Source organism: Leptonychotes weddellii, chromosome 14 (assembly GCF_054177405.1).
Source record: "Leptonychotes weddellii isolate Sample4059 chromosome 14, ASM5417740v2, whole genome shotgun sequence".
Lineage (NCBI taxonomy): Eukaryota > Metazoa > Chordata > Mammalia > Carnivora > Phocidae > Leptonychotes > Leptonychotes weddellii.
Genome location: NC_138382.1, coordinates 70,793,107 through 70,811,877, shown reverse-complemented (window position 1 = coordinate 70,811,877; position 18,771 = coordinate 70,793,107). Strand labels below are relative to the sequence as shown.

The 18,771-nt window shown below is 56.7% G+C and overlaps 1 protein-coding gene and 1 pseudogene across 1 annotated transcript in view; one reads left to right on the top strand and one right to left on the bottom strand.

Annotated features, from left to right (window-relative positions):
* Positions 1-403: 403 nt before the first annotated feature.
* NEK6 (NIMA related kinase 6) overlaps positions 404-18,771 on the bottom strand; it is an 83,685-nt gene continuing 65,317 nt past the window's right edge. The window contains exons 8-10 of the mRNA XM_081803581.1: positions 13,278-13,372; positions 5,192-5,305; positions 404-2,038 (exon numbers count right to left, since the gene is read on the bottom strand). Coding sequence (XP_081659707.1) covers positions 1,928-2,038; positions 5,192-5,305; positions 13,278-13,372 — 320 coding nt within the window. The 3' untranslated portion in view covers positions 404-1,927. The remainder of the gene's footprint in view (positions 2,039-5,191; positions 5,306-13,277; positions 13,373-18,771) is intronic.
* On the top strand, positions 14,181-14,696 carry LOC115937639 (large ribosomal subunit protein uL15 pseudogene; annotated as a pseudogene).

Below are 18,771 nucleotides of genomic sequence, written 5' to 3'. Positions count from 1 at the left end.
CTCTCAGAGCCGTAAGCAGAGTATGTGCAAAAAAATCTGTGTGGAATCAGAAAAACTTTTAGTGGCAAGTGCTAGGCAGGAGATAGGGCCTTGACTGTCCCCCAGAGATAGCATGGCTGGGGTACACGGCAAAGAGTCCCAGCACCATGATCTTCCAGAGTGAACACACTCTTGGGGCAGCCGCCCTTGTTAAATCGCAAGGAGTGGGGTAGGGAGAACAATGGAATTATTTACGGCAGCGTCCTGGCCGACGATTATCAAAATTATCTGGGGAGCTTAAAAAAATTCCAAGATTACTCAGAATGTCTGGGGCCTGAGAAATTGTATTTTTAAAGGCGCCTGGGGAAATTGTGCTGTCACATGAAGCTGTTTTAAAGTTATCTGTGAACTGTACTCACAGAAGTGACCCCTCTTACCCCATTTTATTTCAAACATGGAGAACAAGTACAAAGCAAAGGTTGCATCTGAAGAAAATGTCTCAAACCCGACAGGGTTACAGTAGAACAGAGTTCACACATGGAAACAGAGCAGTGGCCCAGCCCAAGTCCTTTATCCCCAGGGAGGCCTGGGCCCCTGGTCAGCAAGTTGGCAGCAATCAGAGCACCTGACCGGAACGCTGAGTGGGCGGGCATGTCTCTATCTGGAGGGCTGAACTGTCACCAAGTCGATGGGTGACAACTTAGACCATTTGAGGATTAACTTGAGTAGAAAAGCAGAATTCAAACTATTTCCTTCAGAGCTTGAGTTTTCCTTAAGTTCACATTTATAAATTAGTCTTCACAGTTAATCCTATTTGGGAACAAGAAATAAATGAACATAGTTCTGGTTTCCTATGCATATAATGTAGTTGTACGTTAATTCTTACGTACTTACTTACATGGTCCATGGACTTCAGTTTTGTGAAGGGGTGGGTGAGTGGCTACCATTTTTGGATCATCTGCAATGTGCTGGGTCACTTGCCTATTTTATTTCCAATTCTGCCAGCAAGGCTGAAGGTAGATACTATTAGTCCCATTTTACAGATGAGGAAACTAAGGCTCAGAGAGGCTGAGAGAGTCGCCCAGGGTCATGGTAGGCAGTTGCAGAACCAGAACTTGGTACAGAGGACGGCCTGAGGGCATGGTTTATATTTCTATTTTTGGTATCCCGTGCTTCCTTCCCACAGAGGAGAACGCCTAACACTGTTAAATGAACTGCCCGCCTTCCAGCAGGTGGTGGAGGGAGGGCTTGAGGCGCCTGGGACCGAGCAGGTGCTCAGGAGGGGAGGGCTGGGCGGAGCTGCGCAGAAGACACCCCTGGCTCACGAAATACCGGTTGCCTTCTGAAACTCTGTGCCAGATGCTGGGTTCTCCTCATCGTCATTCATCATGTTATAAACGTAGATAAAAATATTAGGAAAATCTCCACTCTACTTTAAAAAAATTATTTCCATTTTATGCTTTTACAACAGAGCAAGCACACAGCTTGATTTTTTTGAAAAGATTCTAAGAGCTAAACTGAACTTGCTATAACCAATTTGAAAGGCTCACGACAAGTCACACAGTCTCCTGCAATTCTCCTGTTCTTATAAACCTTGACAGGTCACTGAAGGAATTATCCTAAAGATTCACATTACAATCCAGATACAAGGGGTACGTCGTCGGTGGCTCGCCGAACCACTCGCCTTGGTAACAAGCCAGCTGAGATTGTCCACAAACAGTTTAAAGAAAGGACTTTCGAATGTGACCACCAGTGACCCTGTGACCAGTGCCCCTCCCCCCAGCTGCTCTGCATTCAGCACCTGCTGTGAAGCCCGGGGTCCCCTCTGGGGAACCCGCCGAACCCTCTTGTCTTAGTTGATGATCTAGGCTACCAGGCGGCCACTTCGGAGAGAAGACTCAAGTAAGGCAAAGTGGTGCGGCTCTGAGAAGGCGTGCTGCGTCCACGTTCAGGTGCTGGAAGTCCACACGTGCATCTGTTTGGCAACCTGGTGCACATAGCCGATGTCGGGTCTCTGGTTGGGGTCGGGGTAGATGCACATGCTGACCAGTTCTCGTAACTGTAAGGGCGAGAACGGCGTGTTATTTTTCAGGAGACAGCCTCGTGGAGGCCCCCGCACCTGACTCACAGCTACGGAGGGGAGGCCCGGCACGCAGGTGAGCGACGGGTGGGCAGTCACAGCCGGCACCGATGCTAGGCCCGTCTGGCCGCAAGGCCGCAAGGCCACACCTTGAGACCCCGTGAGTGGCTCTGTCCAAACAGTTGTGAACTTCCAGCTGCCCACACGTGTGTGTGTGCGTGCGTGCATGCTGTCAGTCATGCAGATACCCAAACCAGAGGACAAAACTCAAGGCAAGGGCTTATTGATCATAATAAATGCATTAACATGCAGCAGGGCTGCAGTCTGCCCACCCCCTGGCCTCTTTATTGTGCGCATGAAAGACGGAGCTTTTAATTATACAGACACTGAAGGCTGCTCCCGCCTCGGGCTGGGGGAGGGGCGCCTTGAGCCTCTGATCGCCTCCGTTCTTCTGATAGCCAGAGTGCCAATTATTTTAATGGTAATTAAAATAATGACCTTAGAAAGCCTACATCTTCACTTGCATCACTGGGCTCACTGCAATTTTTTCATTTAAATACCTGGTGCTGGAGGGGCTGGCCGGCCCTGCGGGGTGGGGGTGGGGGGGGCAGCAGCAGAGAGAGGGTTGGTCCTGAATGAGAGGGCTCACGTGGACTCAGTGACCATGCTCAGGAGTCTGGGGAGGGTGGAGGGGTCAGGTGGGGGCCCCGGGGCTACTGTCCACGCTCCGTGTTTCACACCTGAGGTGCTTCAGGCTGCAAACGAGGTTTCCCTGGGTCAGACATTGTGAGCTTCCCTCCAACCTGTGTGCTGCCTTTTTGGGATTCCACTGCTTTATAAGCACTGGGAAGCCCCTGGACAGGCAGCTGCGGCTGGGCCCGTGGCTGGCCTGAACACTCCTGGAGTCTGAGGTTGCCCGTGATGAGACAATACTTTTAGGAATCTTACAGTATTCAGGGGAAGGCAGCAGCAGTTGGACAAATTCATGGACCCAAGAAAAACGGATGAAGGTGAAGTCACTGTGACTCCCAATTACTCAGTGAGTAGACTGCGCAGTTGGCAGTAAGAGCATGTTTGAAAATTTCAGAAACCAGGAGAAAAACAATAAAGTGCCTTTTATACCCCTTTCTAAGAGGCGATGTAAACTTCAAAAGTGAGGTGTGCTGAGCAACTCCAGTGCTAAGAAGCACCTCTCACTTCCTAACACACAGCCTAGAAACGCTGAATGTAACTGGTGAAAGCGGGATGCTCTGGGGAGTACGAGGTCACAGAGTTGGGAGTGACTGACTCGAGAGAGAAGGGGGCTGAGGGCTTTATGCAGATTCATTTCATTCCAGCTTCTATTAGGCAGAGATTATGGTTCCCATTTATAGGTAGGAAACGGGCACAGAGAAGTTTTGATTTGCTCCAAGTTCCAAGTCTGTGCTTCTTTAAAAAGGTGAGAAAAGAAAAACTAAATGCAGCTATTAACTGGTTAAGAAATCTATTAGCTTGACCTTTCCTGCCAACTTCCACTCCAGAGCATAAGTACTTCCTTCGAGGAGACACAGAAGAACTTTGTAAGCCGCTGAGGCAAAAGCCATGACAGAGCGTGCACTGAACAACCCTCTAGGAATGTGTCCTCCCCACCCTCACTCTCCGTCCTCTGGGAGTCTGCGAAGCCAGTGAGCGTGGCGGTAAGTACGAAGGCTGCCAAGAGAAGGGTGGCTGATGAGCCTTTTGGTTGGCCTGCCTAGACACAGCGTGAGGACACACTGGGAGACCCGGTCTCTGCAGCCCAAGCCCCTCGTGGACAATGGCTGCTCCTTCCAGAGCCTTCAGAGCCTTAAGGATTGGGACTGCAGCAAGCTGCCCAGGGGGCGCCTCAGCGCAGCTGGACCACTGGCTACTGAGGAGGTGTGCCATCAAGAAACAGGATGGCACAGTGGCTGGGTGCAGGATCTCTGGGTTCAAATCCTGCCTTCACCACTTGTGAGTTACGTGACTTTGGGCAAGTTACGTTAACCTATCTGTGTCTCAGTTTCCTTGGTAAAATGGAGGTCGGGGAGGACTCAACGGTGGGTCACAAATGTGAGCTGTTACCCTGCCACAGTAGCCTGTGGTCCTGCAGGGTGGGCCCAGGGAGGTCTCGGAGTCCTCTCCACATCCGCTAGGGTGGCCCTTGACAGACCACTGATGGTTGGCACAGAGTGTTTACCCGGAGCCACGCCCTTTGTTACAGCTGGTGGCTCCTTTTGGTGGCTTTGGGGTCAATGTCAGCCTGGTGCTAAGCTGAGCACGTCACATGCATGACCTAATCCTTACACTGACCCTGGGAGACAGCCTCTAGGATTATCCCCATGTTACAGATGAGGAGACCGAGGCTCCGAAAAGTTCACTGACTCACCCAAGAACAGGGAAGGGAGTATATTAAATGTACGCATCTGCCTGCACCCTTAGTCATGCTGCGTGGTAAACCTGTCGTTTCGTCTGCGCATTTTATTCACAGAGGTGAAATTTAGCCCTATTTTCCAGAAGACGGCACTGAGGAAGGGGATATGCAAACACAGCTTGTTCCTGGCACGGACCCAATGCCAGACCTGTCCGTCTGTGTCCAGAACCCTTGCACCCAGAGCAGAATGTTGCAAGTAAGAGCCCAAGGTGTGACTTAGGTCCGGGCCAGCAAGGAGCCCAGTCCGCTTGCTGGGGTTTCCTGTCACGGGATCGAGTGGCAGCCGGCAGGGGGTAGGGCAAGCCAAGGCCCTGCCACCTCCTGCCTCCGAGTCTGACACCACATGGGGCCCATGTCTGGGACCTGCAGCGGCCAGCCTCACACTCAAGCACCGGGTTGGGAGCCAAAGGGGCAGAAATGAGCCAACGGAACCTCACTGGCCAGCTTTGGTGGTTTCTGGGCCAGTGGGCGGGACACGTCCTGCCGCTGGGGGCCCATGCTGGTGTCTGAGACCTCTTCACTAACATTCATCTACTTCCCTCCCCCACCAAACCCTGGGTCACTTTCCCACAAATCTCCCCTTCTCCACCCAGTTAAGTGCACCCAAGTTCAAGCCCACAGCCGTGGCATTTTGGAAATGCCTCTCCTCTCAAGCCACTGCCGGCCATTAAGCTCCCCAGGCCTGGGGGCGGCAAACTCACCTTCTCAGAGTAATGTTCTCCAGGGAGAGGCGGGTAGTCACATTGCTCGATCTTCTGGCAGAGGGAGAAGAGGTTCATTTTATCTCCATAGAAGGGGCTCTGGAGAGCTGCCATCTGCAAGGGGAGGGGGCATGAGAAACATGAGTCTGCAGCCTTGAGGTCCAGGGGCAAAAGGGACCACTCCAGATTGGGGTGGGGTCCTTCTCTGGTCCTTGGCGGAGACTGTCCAGCAGGATTCCCTGAAAACCCTGCGGGAGCTGGGATACAGCACAGTAGCAGTTTTAACATGATCCTTGTCCTAAAAGCAAATTAAATGACGACAAGGCTTCAGTGACAAAACTTTAAAGGCAACGGGGGTGGGGGAGGGGTTGGAGCTGAATACGGAGGGCCAGCCGCGTGCGGGCACACCCACCTCACGCCCCAGCCCTCCGGGACGGATTCTGGTCGTGTGCACACGGCAGATGGGGAAACAGGCTCTGCTCACTGGGACTCGTGCCTGGGCCCAGCAAGCTCTCTCTGGTGCATTGTCTTAGATTTCTAAGAAGCAATCCCGAAGACACCCATGGGAGGATGTCTAAGTAATGATGCACTGAGGAAATTACTTACCCAAGGACTAGCATTTTGGGGGTGGGGTGGAGAGGTGAGGCCTTTCATTTTTGCTTTTCATTCTGGCTGTTGTCACTAGCCCATCACAGAGCTGCTGTCTGGGGGCCTGGAGTTCGGGGCAGCGGCTCGGGCTCTCTGTAGAAGCCGGACGCCCAGACGGCAGGGAGGGGGCCTGAAGCTCTGGGGAGTGGCAGCATGTGCCTGGCACCGCAGCCTGCCTGAATCCCACTTCTGCACTCTCTTGCTGTGTGTCTGGCCTTGGCTGTCTTAGCCCGAAAGATGGAAAAGGTTCCACCTGCAGTGCTCTGGGGAGGCTCGGCCGGCACGGGAGGCGCCACAAGCCGGGCTGTCACCACCCCGATGAGGCCAGTGGCGCTGGCTCTACCTGGGGGCACTGGGAAGTGAGAGGACTGTGATGGTGGTTGGCGAAGGGGGGAGGGTCTCCCCCAGTCGGGGAGCTGCCGGGCTTCCCCTTTCTGGAGGGTATCCGGACTCCCCGGCCCGTCCCTCAGGGCACTGCTCGGGGGTTCGCGGGAGCTCGGGGCAGCTGCATCGGGTGGGCTGAGCCGCAGCCCAGCACAGTGCCCGCCGGCCCCATCTGCTGATTAATCCGTAATGGCATTCAAGTGCTGCTTGTCACTCCCGCTCACTGTTGCCTGCCGCCAAGACGGCCCAACGCCCCCTGCTAATGAAGTGCCGTCGGGTAATAATTGCGCCTGGCTGTCCGTTTGGCCTCGGTTCCCTTCGAGGAGCCAGGCTGCCAAGGCCACTCCACACAGACTCCTTGGCCAGGGGCTCCCGGGCTACCTGAGCAATCCTCACTTGTCCTCAGGCCCTAACTCAGGGCAGGGAGAAGGCCGTGGGTGTTGGGTTTGCGGATGCCCCTGGCTTTAGTGTCCGGGTCTGTCCCCGTCCTCCGTTCGCCCCTGTGGACAGGTCTGGTGGCCCCAGGAGCAGGGCCTGTGTCCATCAGGAGGGCCCAGGGAGCTTCCGACCCCAGGCGGCGTCCATGGGTTTACAGAAGGCCTCTGGGGAGACAGCACGGTGTGACCTGGAGACTGGTTTCCTCTGGCCCCGGCCCAGGAGTCCACCCGGGGAGGCACCTGCGGGCCCAAGCGCCCGTGCCATGCCGAGTGCTTTCAGGGGGGCGTTCGGGGCCAGCCTCACTGCTCCTCCTCACCTCTCCTCCTGTGACCAGGGGCGCCAAGCCCCTGGAGGAGGGCTGCAGCGAGTGGCCCGGCCCTTGGCCGGGAAGGAGGAGCCTGTGGAGGCTCTGCCCACCGCGGGCCGCGCCAGCCTGACGGAGCCGGCTCGACCGAGTGTGCAAAATGGCATCGCTCGGGTGATGCATTTCCGATGGTTAAAATGAGAGCCTCGGGTGCAAAGGGTTAATTGGGCAGTTTCAAAAGGACATCTGTTGCCACGGCAGAGAGCGGCTGAGGCTCCAGGGCGGTCACTCGGGGTGAGCTGGGTGCCCTCCGAGTCGTGGCTGGATGTTAAGATGGATTTTCCTGGAAAGTGTTTCTGTTCAGAGTAGAAAGAACATTTAAAACGTTGGCCCACTGACACAAGTTCTGGTTTTTCATGTGTCGGACCGGAGACTGGCTAATCCTTTTAACAAGCCGTTCTGATTTGTGCAAACCTTGCTGTTTAGGGTTCCAAAAGGGCCCCAGAAATTGGTGGGGGGCAAGCCCCAAGCCAGCATCCCCTTCAGAGCATCCCTCCCTCCCTCCCTTGCAGGCCGCTCTTACACTGTCCTGAACAGGGTCAGCAGAGGGCTCCCTGCCAACAGTGCCTTCTCCATCCACGACGGCAGATTCCAGCTGCCGGCCATGGGCCTTCCACCCAGATCAGGGCACTGGGCTGTGATGGAACCTCTGGGGCTGCTCGAGGTGCTGGGATTAGAACGATTACCCTGAATGCTGAGATCCTGGCACTGGCGACCAGGCGACCACCCACTTCTGCCTGGTCGATGTGGCGGTGGACTCGCCGTTTGGGGCTGATCCCGTTGGCCTCGTCAGAACTGCAAGAGCCGTGGCGTTCAGCCCCGCTCCTCAAATGCAGAACTTTTCCTCTCTGGCGTTATTGGGATGACACACAGCCAGGAAGTGGGAGAGTGTGGCCACTCGCCGCCGCCAGGAGGGCTCAGAGAAACTGGTGTGTGATCTGAGATGTCAGAGGGAGAAGGGGACTCTGACTTCAGGGGTGACAGCAACTGCCTTTGACTCCTGCCCTGTCAGGGCCTCAGACACTCATCTTGTCACCTAGTATCTCCCGAGCACATCCCAGAGCGAAAGCTGCACCCAGGGGCCAATCACCAGTGGTCTGCAGCCCTGTTCCCCCACGAGCCAAAGGGCACCCAGACTCTTCTCTGGGTTCAGCCAGAATTCCAAACAGGATTCTGTACAAGGGGCAGGTGATCCTTAGTCTGGGTCCCCCGCTGCTTTCTTGCTGGCTCTCAGTCTCCCGAGGCTGCTGTGGAAGGTCCCCTGCCGAGGATCCTGGGGCTGGCGTTGGACGAGCCAATTCCTTCAGCTTTGTGCTCAGAGCTGAGCTCACGTGTAAATAAATAAATTCTGCAGAGCCCACGCTGTGGGCCAGGCGCCTCCGTGGGGCGTGCTGGGTAGTGAAAACAAAGTCCCGGGCCTTCTAACACGGTGTCTCCGCTGGAGGCTCCTGCCACCGGAGGGCGGGGGGCACTGTAGTCGCTTGGGGCTCCTCACCGCCTGGCTTCATCTCCCAGGGGCTCTGGACCGAGGCCCACAGTCCCCTTCTCCACCGCAGTCGCACCTACCCCAGTGTGGAGTCCTGCCCTGCAGCTGCCCAGGGCCTGGCTCTTGTCCACAGGGGGGTGGGCCCTGCCAGGCAGCCTGGGGACCAGTGCCCATCTTGGCCACTTCCTTGCTTTGTGACCCTGGGGAGTCTCTCCACCTCCCTGAGCCCATTTCCTCCCTTATAACGAGGCTGGGACTGGCCTCATGTGATTCTCGTGATTCACCCCAACGTCCAGGGCAGTGCTGCTCCCAGCTGCTGAGCCGTCTGGCCTGTTCCTCCTCATGCTGACCTCTTTGAGACGGGTCCCAGTGGGCACCCACCCCCCCGGGGGGGCACGAGCCAGGTGAAGTGCTTTGTGGCAGCTCCTCACTAGCCATGGGTCAACATCAGCATCTTCAGGTGAGCTCAGGAGGTCCTCAGTGGATACCTGGCTGCCCAGGTGATAGGGGGTACGGTGGGCTGAATAAAGGCCCCCAGAGATGCCTGCATCTTCATCCTTGACGCCTGTGAATGTGTTACCTTCAGTGGCAAAAAGGATTCAGCAGGTGTGATCCATTTAAGGACTCCGGGTGGGAAACGAGTCTGGGTGGTGCAGGTGGGTCTTAAATGTAATCACAAGTGTCCTTGTAAGAGGGAGGCCAAGGGAGACTGACTGTGCAGGAGGAGGACGTGTGTTGCCAGAGTGGTATGAGGAGGGGGTCACGAGCCTCTCCATTTTCCACGGAAGAGGCAAGGAAGTGGATTCTCCCTAGAGCCTTCAGAAGGAACCAGCCCCGCCAACGCCTTGCCTTTTGTCCACTGAAATGGATTTTGGACTTGTGGCCCTCAGAACCGTAAGCGAATAATTTTATGTTGTACGAAGCCATCAACTTTGTGATAACCTGTTACAGCAGCCAGAGGGGACACAGGGGGCTTCTGAGACTTCGGGCCCAGGCCGGGGCTCGGGGAAGGGCAGGCCTGTGCGCAGGGGGCAGGTTTTCTCTGGCTCCGCACCGTCACTTCAGGCCACCCTGGCTCAGGTGGGTCCCCCCGGGGCCGCACTGAATCGGCAGAGGTGGTCTGGAGAGGGTGTGTGGGTGGGGAGCCTCTGTGAAAGCTCTTCAGGTTGGCGGCGCTTCTGGAACACACCACAGGCTGTGTAGCGGGAGCTCCAGTCGTGTCTGCGGGATGCTTCCTCCCAATTACCAAGCCCTGGGCCCAGATGCATCTCCCTCCCTGTCTGCTGGGGAAATATCTGCTCCCCGCAGGGCTGGGGGACCGGGGAGAGAGGTGGTGGCCCGCCGCAGAGCCCCTGCTGCCTGACATCCCCCGAGGGCCACGCGGGCCCTCTTCTGTGGAAGGCCCAGGGCCCTTGGGTGGAGATCCGTGCCCAGTGTCCCCGAGGACGACCATGCCCGAAGGACCTGACGGATTTCACCGACTTCCCATGGCCAGGACGTCCCGCTCTGGCTGCGAGCCGCAGGGCCCCACACGCTGCCAACAAGTAAATCAGCTCGGCTGAACCAGAGCCTGATGCTTGGAAGGCATGAGCGCAGACACTGTCTGGTTGAGACACATGCTTGGTGCCGCAGACGAGACGCAGAGGACGGCCTCCCCGGACCGTCGAGCCGGGCGCTGTGGGCCCCGGGCGGGCATCTGCCTCCGGGAGCCGAGACAAAGGCTCGGGCAGGGAGCAGGGTGGCTCTGTGCCGCAGGCTTGGCACGAGCACGGGGACCTAGCTGCCATCCTCCGGCCCCCGGGGGGGGGGGCACGGCCGCCATCACACGCAGGTCTCACACCCTGCTCGGCCCGCGTGTCTGTGTTTGGAGACCCTCAGGGTTCACCCAGGCAGGAAGCGGCTTCCGGAAACCCCAAACCCGGAATGGAAAAATAAGAGGAACCAGCCATCTGGCCCGGAGACAACATCCAGGAGGGCAGGAGGACAGAGCCGAGTCCTCCACGGAAACGGAGGCCAAGCTGCACGTCGGCTTCCCGCTGGCCAGAGCAAAAAGGGAAATGTGGCCGGTTGTGGGGGCCTCGCTGCCAGAGGTAGGCAGCAGGTACCTGGCAGCCAGGGGATAGTGGTGGGCGTCAGCGACCTGCCTGCCATTGCCGGAGGGCTTTCTCTGAGCCACACTCCGCTCATGTTCCTGCGCACTGGGGCAAAGGAAGCTCCCGGAGGGAGATGCTGACTGGCCCCCAGGCCTTTTACGGGGTGAGGGGGGAGCAGAGCCTTGAACTCAGGTCCTTCCGACCAAAGTGGGCCCGCACTCTCTCACCCGAATTACTGCAGCCATGCGAGTTAGCCTGCGTGCCCGCATGCACACACACCGCGATTCAAAATCGCAACCCCCCCGACCCCTCCCATGCCGAGGGCATCTGCTTGGGCCTGGGGAGACCAGGAGCGGCATTCCCTCCCCCTGAGGACTGACACCCAGGTGGACGATGCCCAGGTAGTAGGGGGTTGGAATCCCTTCCTCAGACCCCAGGCCTGGGCAGGGGGGCAGGGCGGCAGGGCTGCTGAAGCTGGAGCACTGAGCCTGGGGAGGGCTGGGGTGGCGTATGACCTGGACTTGGCTTTGTCACTGGCCTTAGCAGCCCCGGTGGCCATGGTGTTCACCTGGACTTGGAGAGACGGCTGGAGAGACCCCGAAGTCATGATTCATCTTGGGTGACAGACCCCAGTACCAGAGCTTCTGTGTGACTCTGGAGGTTTGCCCACCTGGTTTTAATTCCTTCTCAGCAAAACGAAACCAAACCAGCCCTCTGGGGCTGTTACGAATGTGCAGCCACGTGGGACACCGACTACAAGCAGGTTTCTTTCCTGTCATCCTTGCTGAGAACCGTGCTGACTTTCATCTCTTTTCTCTTGTTGCCAAAGATGCTGATTTCCCTCCAGATTCCCTCCCGCACCCACCATCCTTCCCTAGCTGGCTGCCCACCTCCTCCCCGCCCCACCACTCCGCACTCCCAAACCCCACTGTCCCTCCCTCTGTCCGTGCAGAGAGACAGGGACGGGGGAAGGAGACACAACGCAGCCCTCTTCCACCCGAGGGGGCCAGGAACCGCCCCGCACTCCCCGACCCACTGCGGCCACCAGCTGGGCACCGCCTCAGCCTGGCTGCCCCCGTTTGGTGGCCATTCAAAGAATTCCTCCCACAACAGATACCCTGCGGGGTCCCAGAAAGCAGGTCTGCGCCCCCTCTCTGACTATCAGGGCCTGACTCACTTCAAGATGACAGTGGGGGCCGTCCACACTGCTGACCTCCAGGAGAAGGGGGTCCCAGCCACAGATGCCACCTGGCTTCCTCTGTGATCACTAGGCCACTTTAAAATGCAATGTCTGCTCTTACTTGCAACAGAGATGCTGCGAACTTTAAACCTTGCAAAGGGATCCATTTTGACCTCGAAGTCTCACACAGTAATGCGGGGGGGGGTGCCGTACCACCAAAGACCCTGGCCACAGGAGCCACCGGAGGCCCTATGTGGGTCAGCAGTGGGCAGCTTATTCCTTCAGTTTATACCCGAGCACTGTGAGCTCCATTCCCAGAGTCCACAGTCCCAAGGAAGCAAAGAAGCCAGTCTCTGTGACCCCCAAACGCCCCCAGGGGGGCCCCTCGGCACTATCTTGAGCATTGCTGCCCTAACAGTCGGGCCATGTCAGCTTGACAATAAGCCTCTTTAGCTTATCCGCTCCAAACCAGACCCCACACGTGCTCAAGTCAGCTCCAGGGAAAGCAGAAAAATAATCAAGGTTCCGATTTTAAAAGCAAACCGTGCTTGGTGTCTCATGGCCCTTGGAGGATTTTTCAAAGCCTTTCATGTCTGTTCTTCCATTTATCCAGACGGGGACGGTGCGGAATAGGGACTATTCCCATTTTACAGATGGGGAGGCAGGCTCAGCAAGGTGGACAGAATCCCAGAGCTGCCCAGGACTAGGTGGTCCAGGCCAGGGTGCTGGAAGAGCTGGGGCCGCCGGCTCAAAGCTCCTGGAGGGCTCAGGCCTCCCTCCCTCCCCTGGCGGCTGCAACAGTGTCATAGCTTAGGAATGGCTTGTGCTCCCAGACCTCCGGGGGGCCGGTCACAACATGCTCATGCCGTCTCCTGTCTGAGCTGCCAAGACTTAGAAATATGCCCGTCCCTCCATCCAGACTGGCCAGAAATGGCCATCTGGTGGCTCCATTTCACAGCTCAGGGGAGGGGACAGTGGTCTTTAGTGAGGCCCGTTTTGCTGAGCCTGGAAGAGCATGGACACCCTCTGTGAGGAGCATGACAGAAGCACGGGCCAGAGCTGACCCCTTCTGTCCCCAGGCCCTGCATGAGGCCTGATGCACGGGTGAATGACAGTGGACGAGAGCACCCTGGTTACCAGGGAAACTGGGGCAGCCAGACCCCCTGTCTGTGCCCCCTCCGTCATGCAGGCAGACTGGACCCTGTTTCTCATCCGTCTCCCTTTGCAGATCGGAGCTGCCCAAGAGTGACGCGGCGCCCAGTCTGCCACCGGCCACACCTCTAACAAGCTCCTCCAGCCCGACGTTGTTAATCAGGCAGATGTTGGGCCGAGCGGGGTGAGGCCAGGACCCAGATGGAGCTGGTGCCCCAGGTGGCTGGACGTCATCCATCCCTGCGGTCCCACCTGGAGCTGGTGGGGTGAGTCCCACCCGGGCTGGGCCCCTGCCAAGCACACCCCACTGAAAGCCGCTGAGCTGCGAGCCAGACACTCACCTCATACAGCAGACAGCCCAGAGACCAGATGTCAGACTTGAAGTTGTAGCCGTTCTCGTGGATCCTCTCCGGTGACATGTAGTAAGGCGTCCCCACTGAAACACAGGACGGGGGTGGGTGGGTGCTTACGCTGTGTGCAGAGAAGGATGTGAGGGGGAGGGGAAGGCGTGGGCGTTGGGGAGATCGGGCCTCGGGCTCCCTCTCCTCCTCTCCCCGGCTCAGTCAGATGAGAGGGCTAGGCCAGACTGGAGCTCCCATACTGGGGAGGGCACTAAAAGCCCCTGGGGACAGGGCCGGCCCCAGACCTGAGAGTTGGTCTGGGGGCTGGGCAGCTGGGGATACATGTTTCTGCCAAGTGTCCAGGGAGTGGGATGCAGTGGCCAGACTCTGGGAAGCAAATGATCAACTGTCCTTTCAGGTGGGTGCCTGAATCCTAGAAGAGCCCAGATAAGGCTCTCAACAGTGGGAAAAAACCAACCCCTGTTAACACTGACCGAAGCTCATCACATGTGTTAGCTCATCTGTGTTCCTAACAGTCCCCCGGCGAGGCACACCCCCTTTACAGATGGGGAAACGGAGGCTCAGGAAAGCGGCAGGACTGAGGTTCAAAACCAGATCTCTGGGCTCTAGAGAGTGAGCTCTTAGCTACCACCGACCGGCATGTCCGGACTTGGGATTGGCCAAGATTTCTTACATCAAACCAAGGACAGAAAAGATAGTAACCATAAACGAAAAGACTGATAAATTGGGGCTTCATTAAAATTAGGAACTTCAGTTCCCCAAAAGACCCGTTCAGAGAATCGAGAGGCAAGCCACAGGCAGGGAGAAAATAGTCTCCATACATATGCCCAACAATGGCCCCAAACGCAGGATAGATTTTAAAACTTCTGTAAATCATTAAGTAAAAGACAGCTTTTCCGTCTGGGCTGCCGACATGCCATCCAGACTGAGGAAGACCCGGAAACTTCGGGGCCACGTGAGCCACGGCCACGGCCACATCGGCAAGCACCGGAAGCACCCAGGAGGCCGGGGTAGTGCTGGTGGCATGCATCACCACAGGAAACTTCGACAAATGTCACCCAGGTTACTTTGGAAAAGTTGGTATGAGACATTACCACTTAAAGAGGAACCAGAGCTTCTGCCCAACTGTCAACCTTGATAAACCGTGGACCTTGGTGAGTGAGCAGACACGGGTAAATGCCGCCAAAAACAAGACTGGAGCTGCTCCTATCATTGATGTGGTGCGATCGGGCTACTACAAAGTTTTGGGAAAGGGAAAACTCCCAAAACAGCCTGTCATCGTGAAGGCCAAATTCTTCAGCAGAGGAACAGAGGAGAAGATTAAGGGTGTCGGGGGCGCCTGCGTTCTAGTAGCTTGAAGCCACGTTTGGGGGGGCTTCATTAAATGCTAACAAGTGCTCTTCTCAAAAACAAAACAAAACAAAAACCCAACCCCCCCCCCCAAATTTGCAGAAGACTTAAAAGGGCACTTCACAAAAGAGGAACATCCAAGCAGCCAGGAAGCACATGAAACGATCTTCTTCTCATTAGTCATCAGGGCAAATTAAAAGCACACTGAGTTACGACCACCCACCCACCTGAATGGTTAAAGTTAAAAAGACTGCTATCAACCAACTCAGGGACGTGTGGAGAAACTGGAACCCTCATGCGTTGCTGATGGGGACAAAAAATGGAACCCCCACCCTGGAAAACCATGCACCACAGCATCTACTACAGCCAAAAACACTGCCGACACCATAACCTGGCAGGTCTGCTCCCAGGGAGATGCCTGAGAAAACCGAGCGCTTCTGTCCATCAAGAGATGTGATCAAGAATGTGCAAAAGGCTTTACTCATAATAGCCAAAAACTGGAAACAACAGTAGAAGTGGCCTATTCACACGATGGAATACTACGCAGCAACAAACAAGAACAAACCTCGGGTACATGCACGCCACCAAATGGATCCATCTCACAGGCATGATGCTCAGTGAAAGCCGGGCACACACTATCTGATCCCATTTTTATCAAGAACAGGACATGTATGTATGTCCCATCTCAGTTAAAAAGCAGAGGGGGCACACTTTTGATGATCTGGAACGGTACAGAGAGGAGAGGATTTCCTGAGAGGAGGTGAGCTCCCCGTCACCAGAGGCATGCGCATTGCAGCAGAGGGGCTGCTTTGGCAGGGCTCAGAAGGGACCCAGAGTCTGGATTTGTAAACAGATCTGTGGTCTGAGACTCTGAGCTCAGTCTATTTGGAGGATGACTGTTCTGGATACTTTTAGATCAGACTTTGAAGGCTGTTACACAGACAGCATTTTCACCGGCCTGCAGAGACCATACGAATGTGATGGTGGTTGCTGCTGGTCCAGCCAAAGTCAGGAGCCGGAGTTCAGCTCAGCAGAGGCTGAGCCCGAGATGCGGTTTATGACCTAGGAAGGAGGGAGGTCCTGCACCACGAAACGCATGTGCCCCTGGGGGAGAACAGGCCTTTCAGTGAGCTGGAAAACAATAGGCACCCCAAAGCAGGGGCCCAGGCTTCAGAAGTTCGTGGGCCAAAGACGTCTTGGGGCAACTTTAGTTCTGCCAAGTCAGGGTGTTTTAAAAGTACAAAACCCCAACTACCATTTAATGGTGTCACTATTCTTTTAAAAAGAGAAGACAGTTGGGTGCCTGGGTGGCTCAGTTGGTTAAGCGACTGCCTTCGGCTCAGGTCATGATCCTGGAGTCCCGGGATCGAGTCCCGCATCGGGCTCCCTGCTCGGCAGGGAGTCTGCTTCTCCCTCTGACCCTCCTCCCTCTCATGCTCTCTGTCTCTCATTCTCTCTGTCTCAAATAAATAAATAAAATCTTAAAAAAAAAAAAAAAAGAGAAGACAGTTGAACACCAGCGTAAGTGGAAAAACTCATAATCTCAAACTCAAGGACAGTCCTTTGCATTGAAAAGTTTAGCTGTTTGAAAGCTTTATTACCTTCCTGTGCGTCTCGTCTCGTTAGAGATGGGTGGGAAGTGGTTTCGGCCAACCTGTAGAGGCTGTGAATGGAGGTGGGAAGGCCTGCTCTGGGCTTGACCTCCCTGGGGCAGGACCTTGTTTACCAAAGGGTCCCAGTGCCCTGCCTAGGACCAGGAAGAGCCAGCTGCTCAGTGAGGCCTGGACATTTGGTTTATCCCTTCTCTTCTGTTACCACTTTGTCCCTCTGCTGGGGCTCCAGATCCCTCCTCAGGCCTATGTGTGGTGAAAGCCTTGGGGAACGCGGGGAAAGAAGGGTCAAGGAACACCACCACCCCTTCTCCTCCATGCTCCCCCCAAACATCAACGCCTCCATGGCTCTTTCTGCTTTTACCCCTGTTTCCACAGTGCAAGGGAAAGGCAAACACCCAAAGGTGCTGTGGACCTTCTCCTAAGATGCCAGGGCTGCAGGTACCATCCATCCATCCCTCTATCCAACTGTCCGTCCATCCAGCCATCCATCCATCCACCCACCCACCCATCATCACCCATCGTCTGCTTGTCTATCCATCCATCAGTCTGTCCATCCATCCACCTGTCCATCCGTTTATCCGTCCTTCTGCATCCAATGTTGACTGAGCCTTGATGTTGTGCTGGGCCCTCCCAGGAGTGGGCCCATCAGGAAGGAGTGGGTTGTCAGTCCCTGGAAGTGTCCAGAAGGACACAGAGAAAGACTGGACTGACCTGGAGCTGCAGCTGAATCACTTGGATGAGCCTGTTGAAAATCTGGACCCTGGCCCCCCCCGACCTGTGGGCTCAGCATCTCCAGGGCTGGCACTCGGACACCGCCTCTCTTGCGAGCTCCCCGAAGAGGCTGACGCATGTCACAGTCTGTGGAGCTGGGCAAAGCCTCCCCCAACCCCTGCACCCGACAGCTTTAGAGCTCAGACACCTGTGGCACAAAGGAATGTACGCAGCGTTAACTGAGGGAAACCTGGCCTGTCCACGCCAGGCACTGGGTCCTCGTGTCCCCACCCCTAGGCAGATTCTCCAGGTCCCTGGACCCCGTCTGTGAGCCTTAGAGTTGGGGTGCTCAGCATTCTGCCACCTACCCCTGGGAATCCATCTGTAAAACCTGCTTTCCAGCCCGACAACAGATACTCAAACATTATGAAGCATAATGCACAACTTGCATGAGCTGTCAAGATAAAATGAGACACTTCAAAGAAATTCCAAGCTTGCAGCGGGCCCTGGAGGATGTATCCCCAAGCCCCAGGGGAGCAGCGATTCTGGGGAAGAGTGGGAGAAGCTGACAAGAGGAGGGGCCCCCTGAAGGCCTCACGCGGCTCGGGCCCTAGTCCTGCCCCAGGGGCCCCGGGGGCGCTGCCCGGCCAAGCAGCAGCACAGACTCCGGAGACGCTCCGGCGGGCTGAGCCCCTTCTCGCGGCCTCCCCACTGGATCCTTGGCCCGCCAGCTCCCAGGCCGGCCCCCACCCTCACTCCCCGCAGCGGGGGACAGAGCTGGCATATGAAACAGAAGCCTAACAATCCCTGACCTTCCCGGCACCGTCTTTGCCTAGAACTCCCGGACCGGGTGGATATTAGAGGAGGACGTGGGACCTCAAAGCGGAGGCTGATTAAAGAGGCCACATCCCGGAGACGCACCACTCCTGTCAAAACAAACTTTGCTGCGTCTGGAGATGCTCACCGTGTTTGAAACGTGTTCATTAGATGTGAAAAAGGCAGAGATTTCACACGAAGGGGAGGCTGGCGTCTGTGGGCTGCACTTCTTGCCCACATGGCGGTTTTGAAAATGGCTGGAGAAACGTGGGGTCCCCGCCCGACACCCCCCACCCCAGATGTGCCTGGGGGCTGGGACCCGGTGTGCAATCCGAGCGGCACAGGCGGGGCGCGCAGACTGCCACCAGTCAGCAGGAGAGCACTGAAATTCTCTCCCAGCCTCAGTTTCCCCGCTGGTGCAACAGAGGGCTTGCACTGGAGGGTCCCCAGAGTCCTCCCCTTCACCCTTTGGAGCCTTGGTTTCCCTCCCTGGAAAACGGGGACAGTGCAACTGACCTCACATGTGCAGGGGGAAGGGCTCTGGGAAGTCCCGCGGAGCCCCAGGGGGAGAGGTGGGCTGTGGACAGGGGGGCTGAGGTGGCTAAGGGAGCAGGAGAACAACGCAGGAGGGAGCCAAAACCAGATTCTGGAACCTGAGCGGCTTCCTCGGGGCTGGGCCTGGGGATCTGCACTTTTGTCCGTGATCTGTCCTATGAAACTCCCCACCCGCAACGTCCAACCAGGTCCCCCATCCTGAGGGGGCTCCCCTCCTCTCCGCCCCAGCTGCTGCCCCACCTCACTGGCTTGGACCACCAACTGGCCTAACCTCCCTGTCCTGCCCTTCCCCCCACCCTTCCTCTGCCCCCCAAGCCAGACTGGCTGTTCATCCCCCGAGGAGAAGGCCGGGTCCTCAGCTGGGCATGCGAGGCCTCCCCAGACTGGCCCTGCTCCCCTGCCAACACTGCGCGCGTGCGCGCACACAC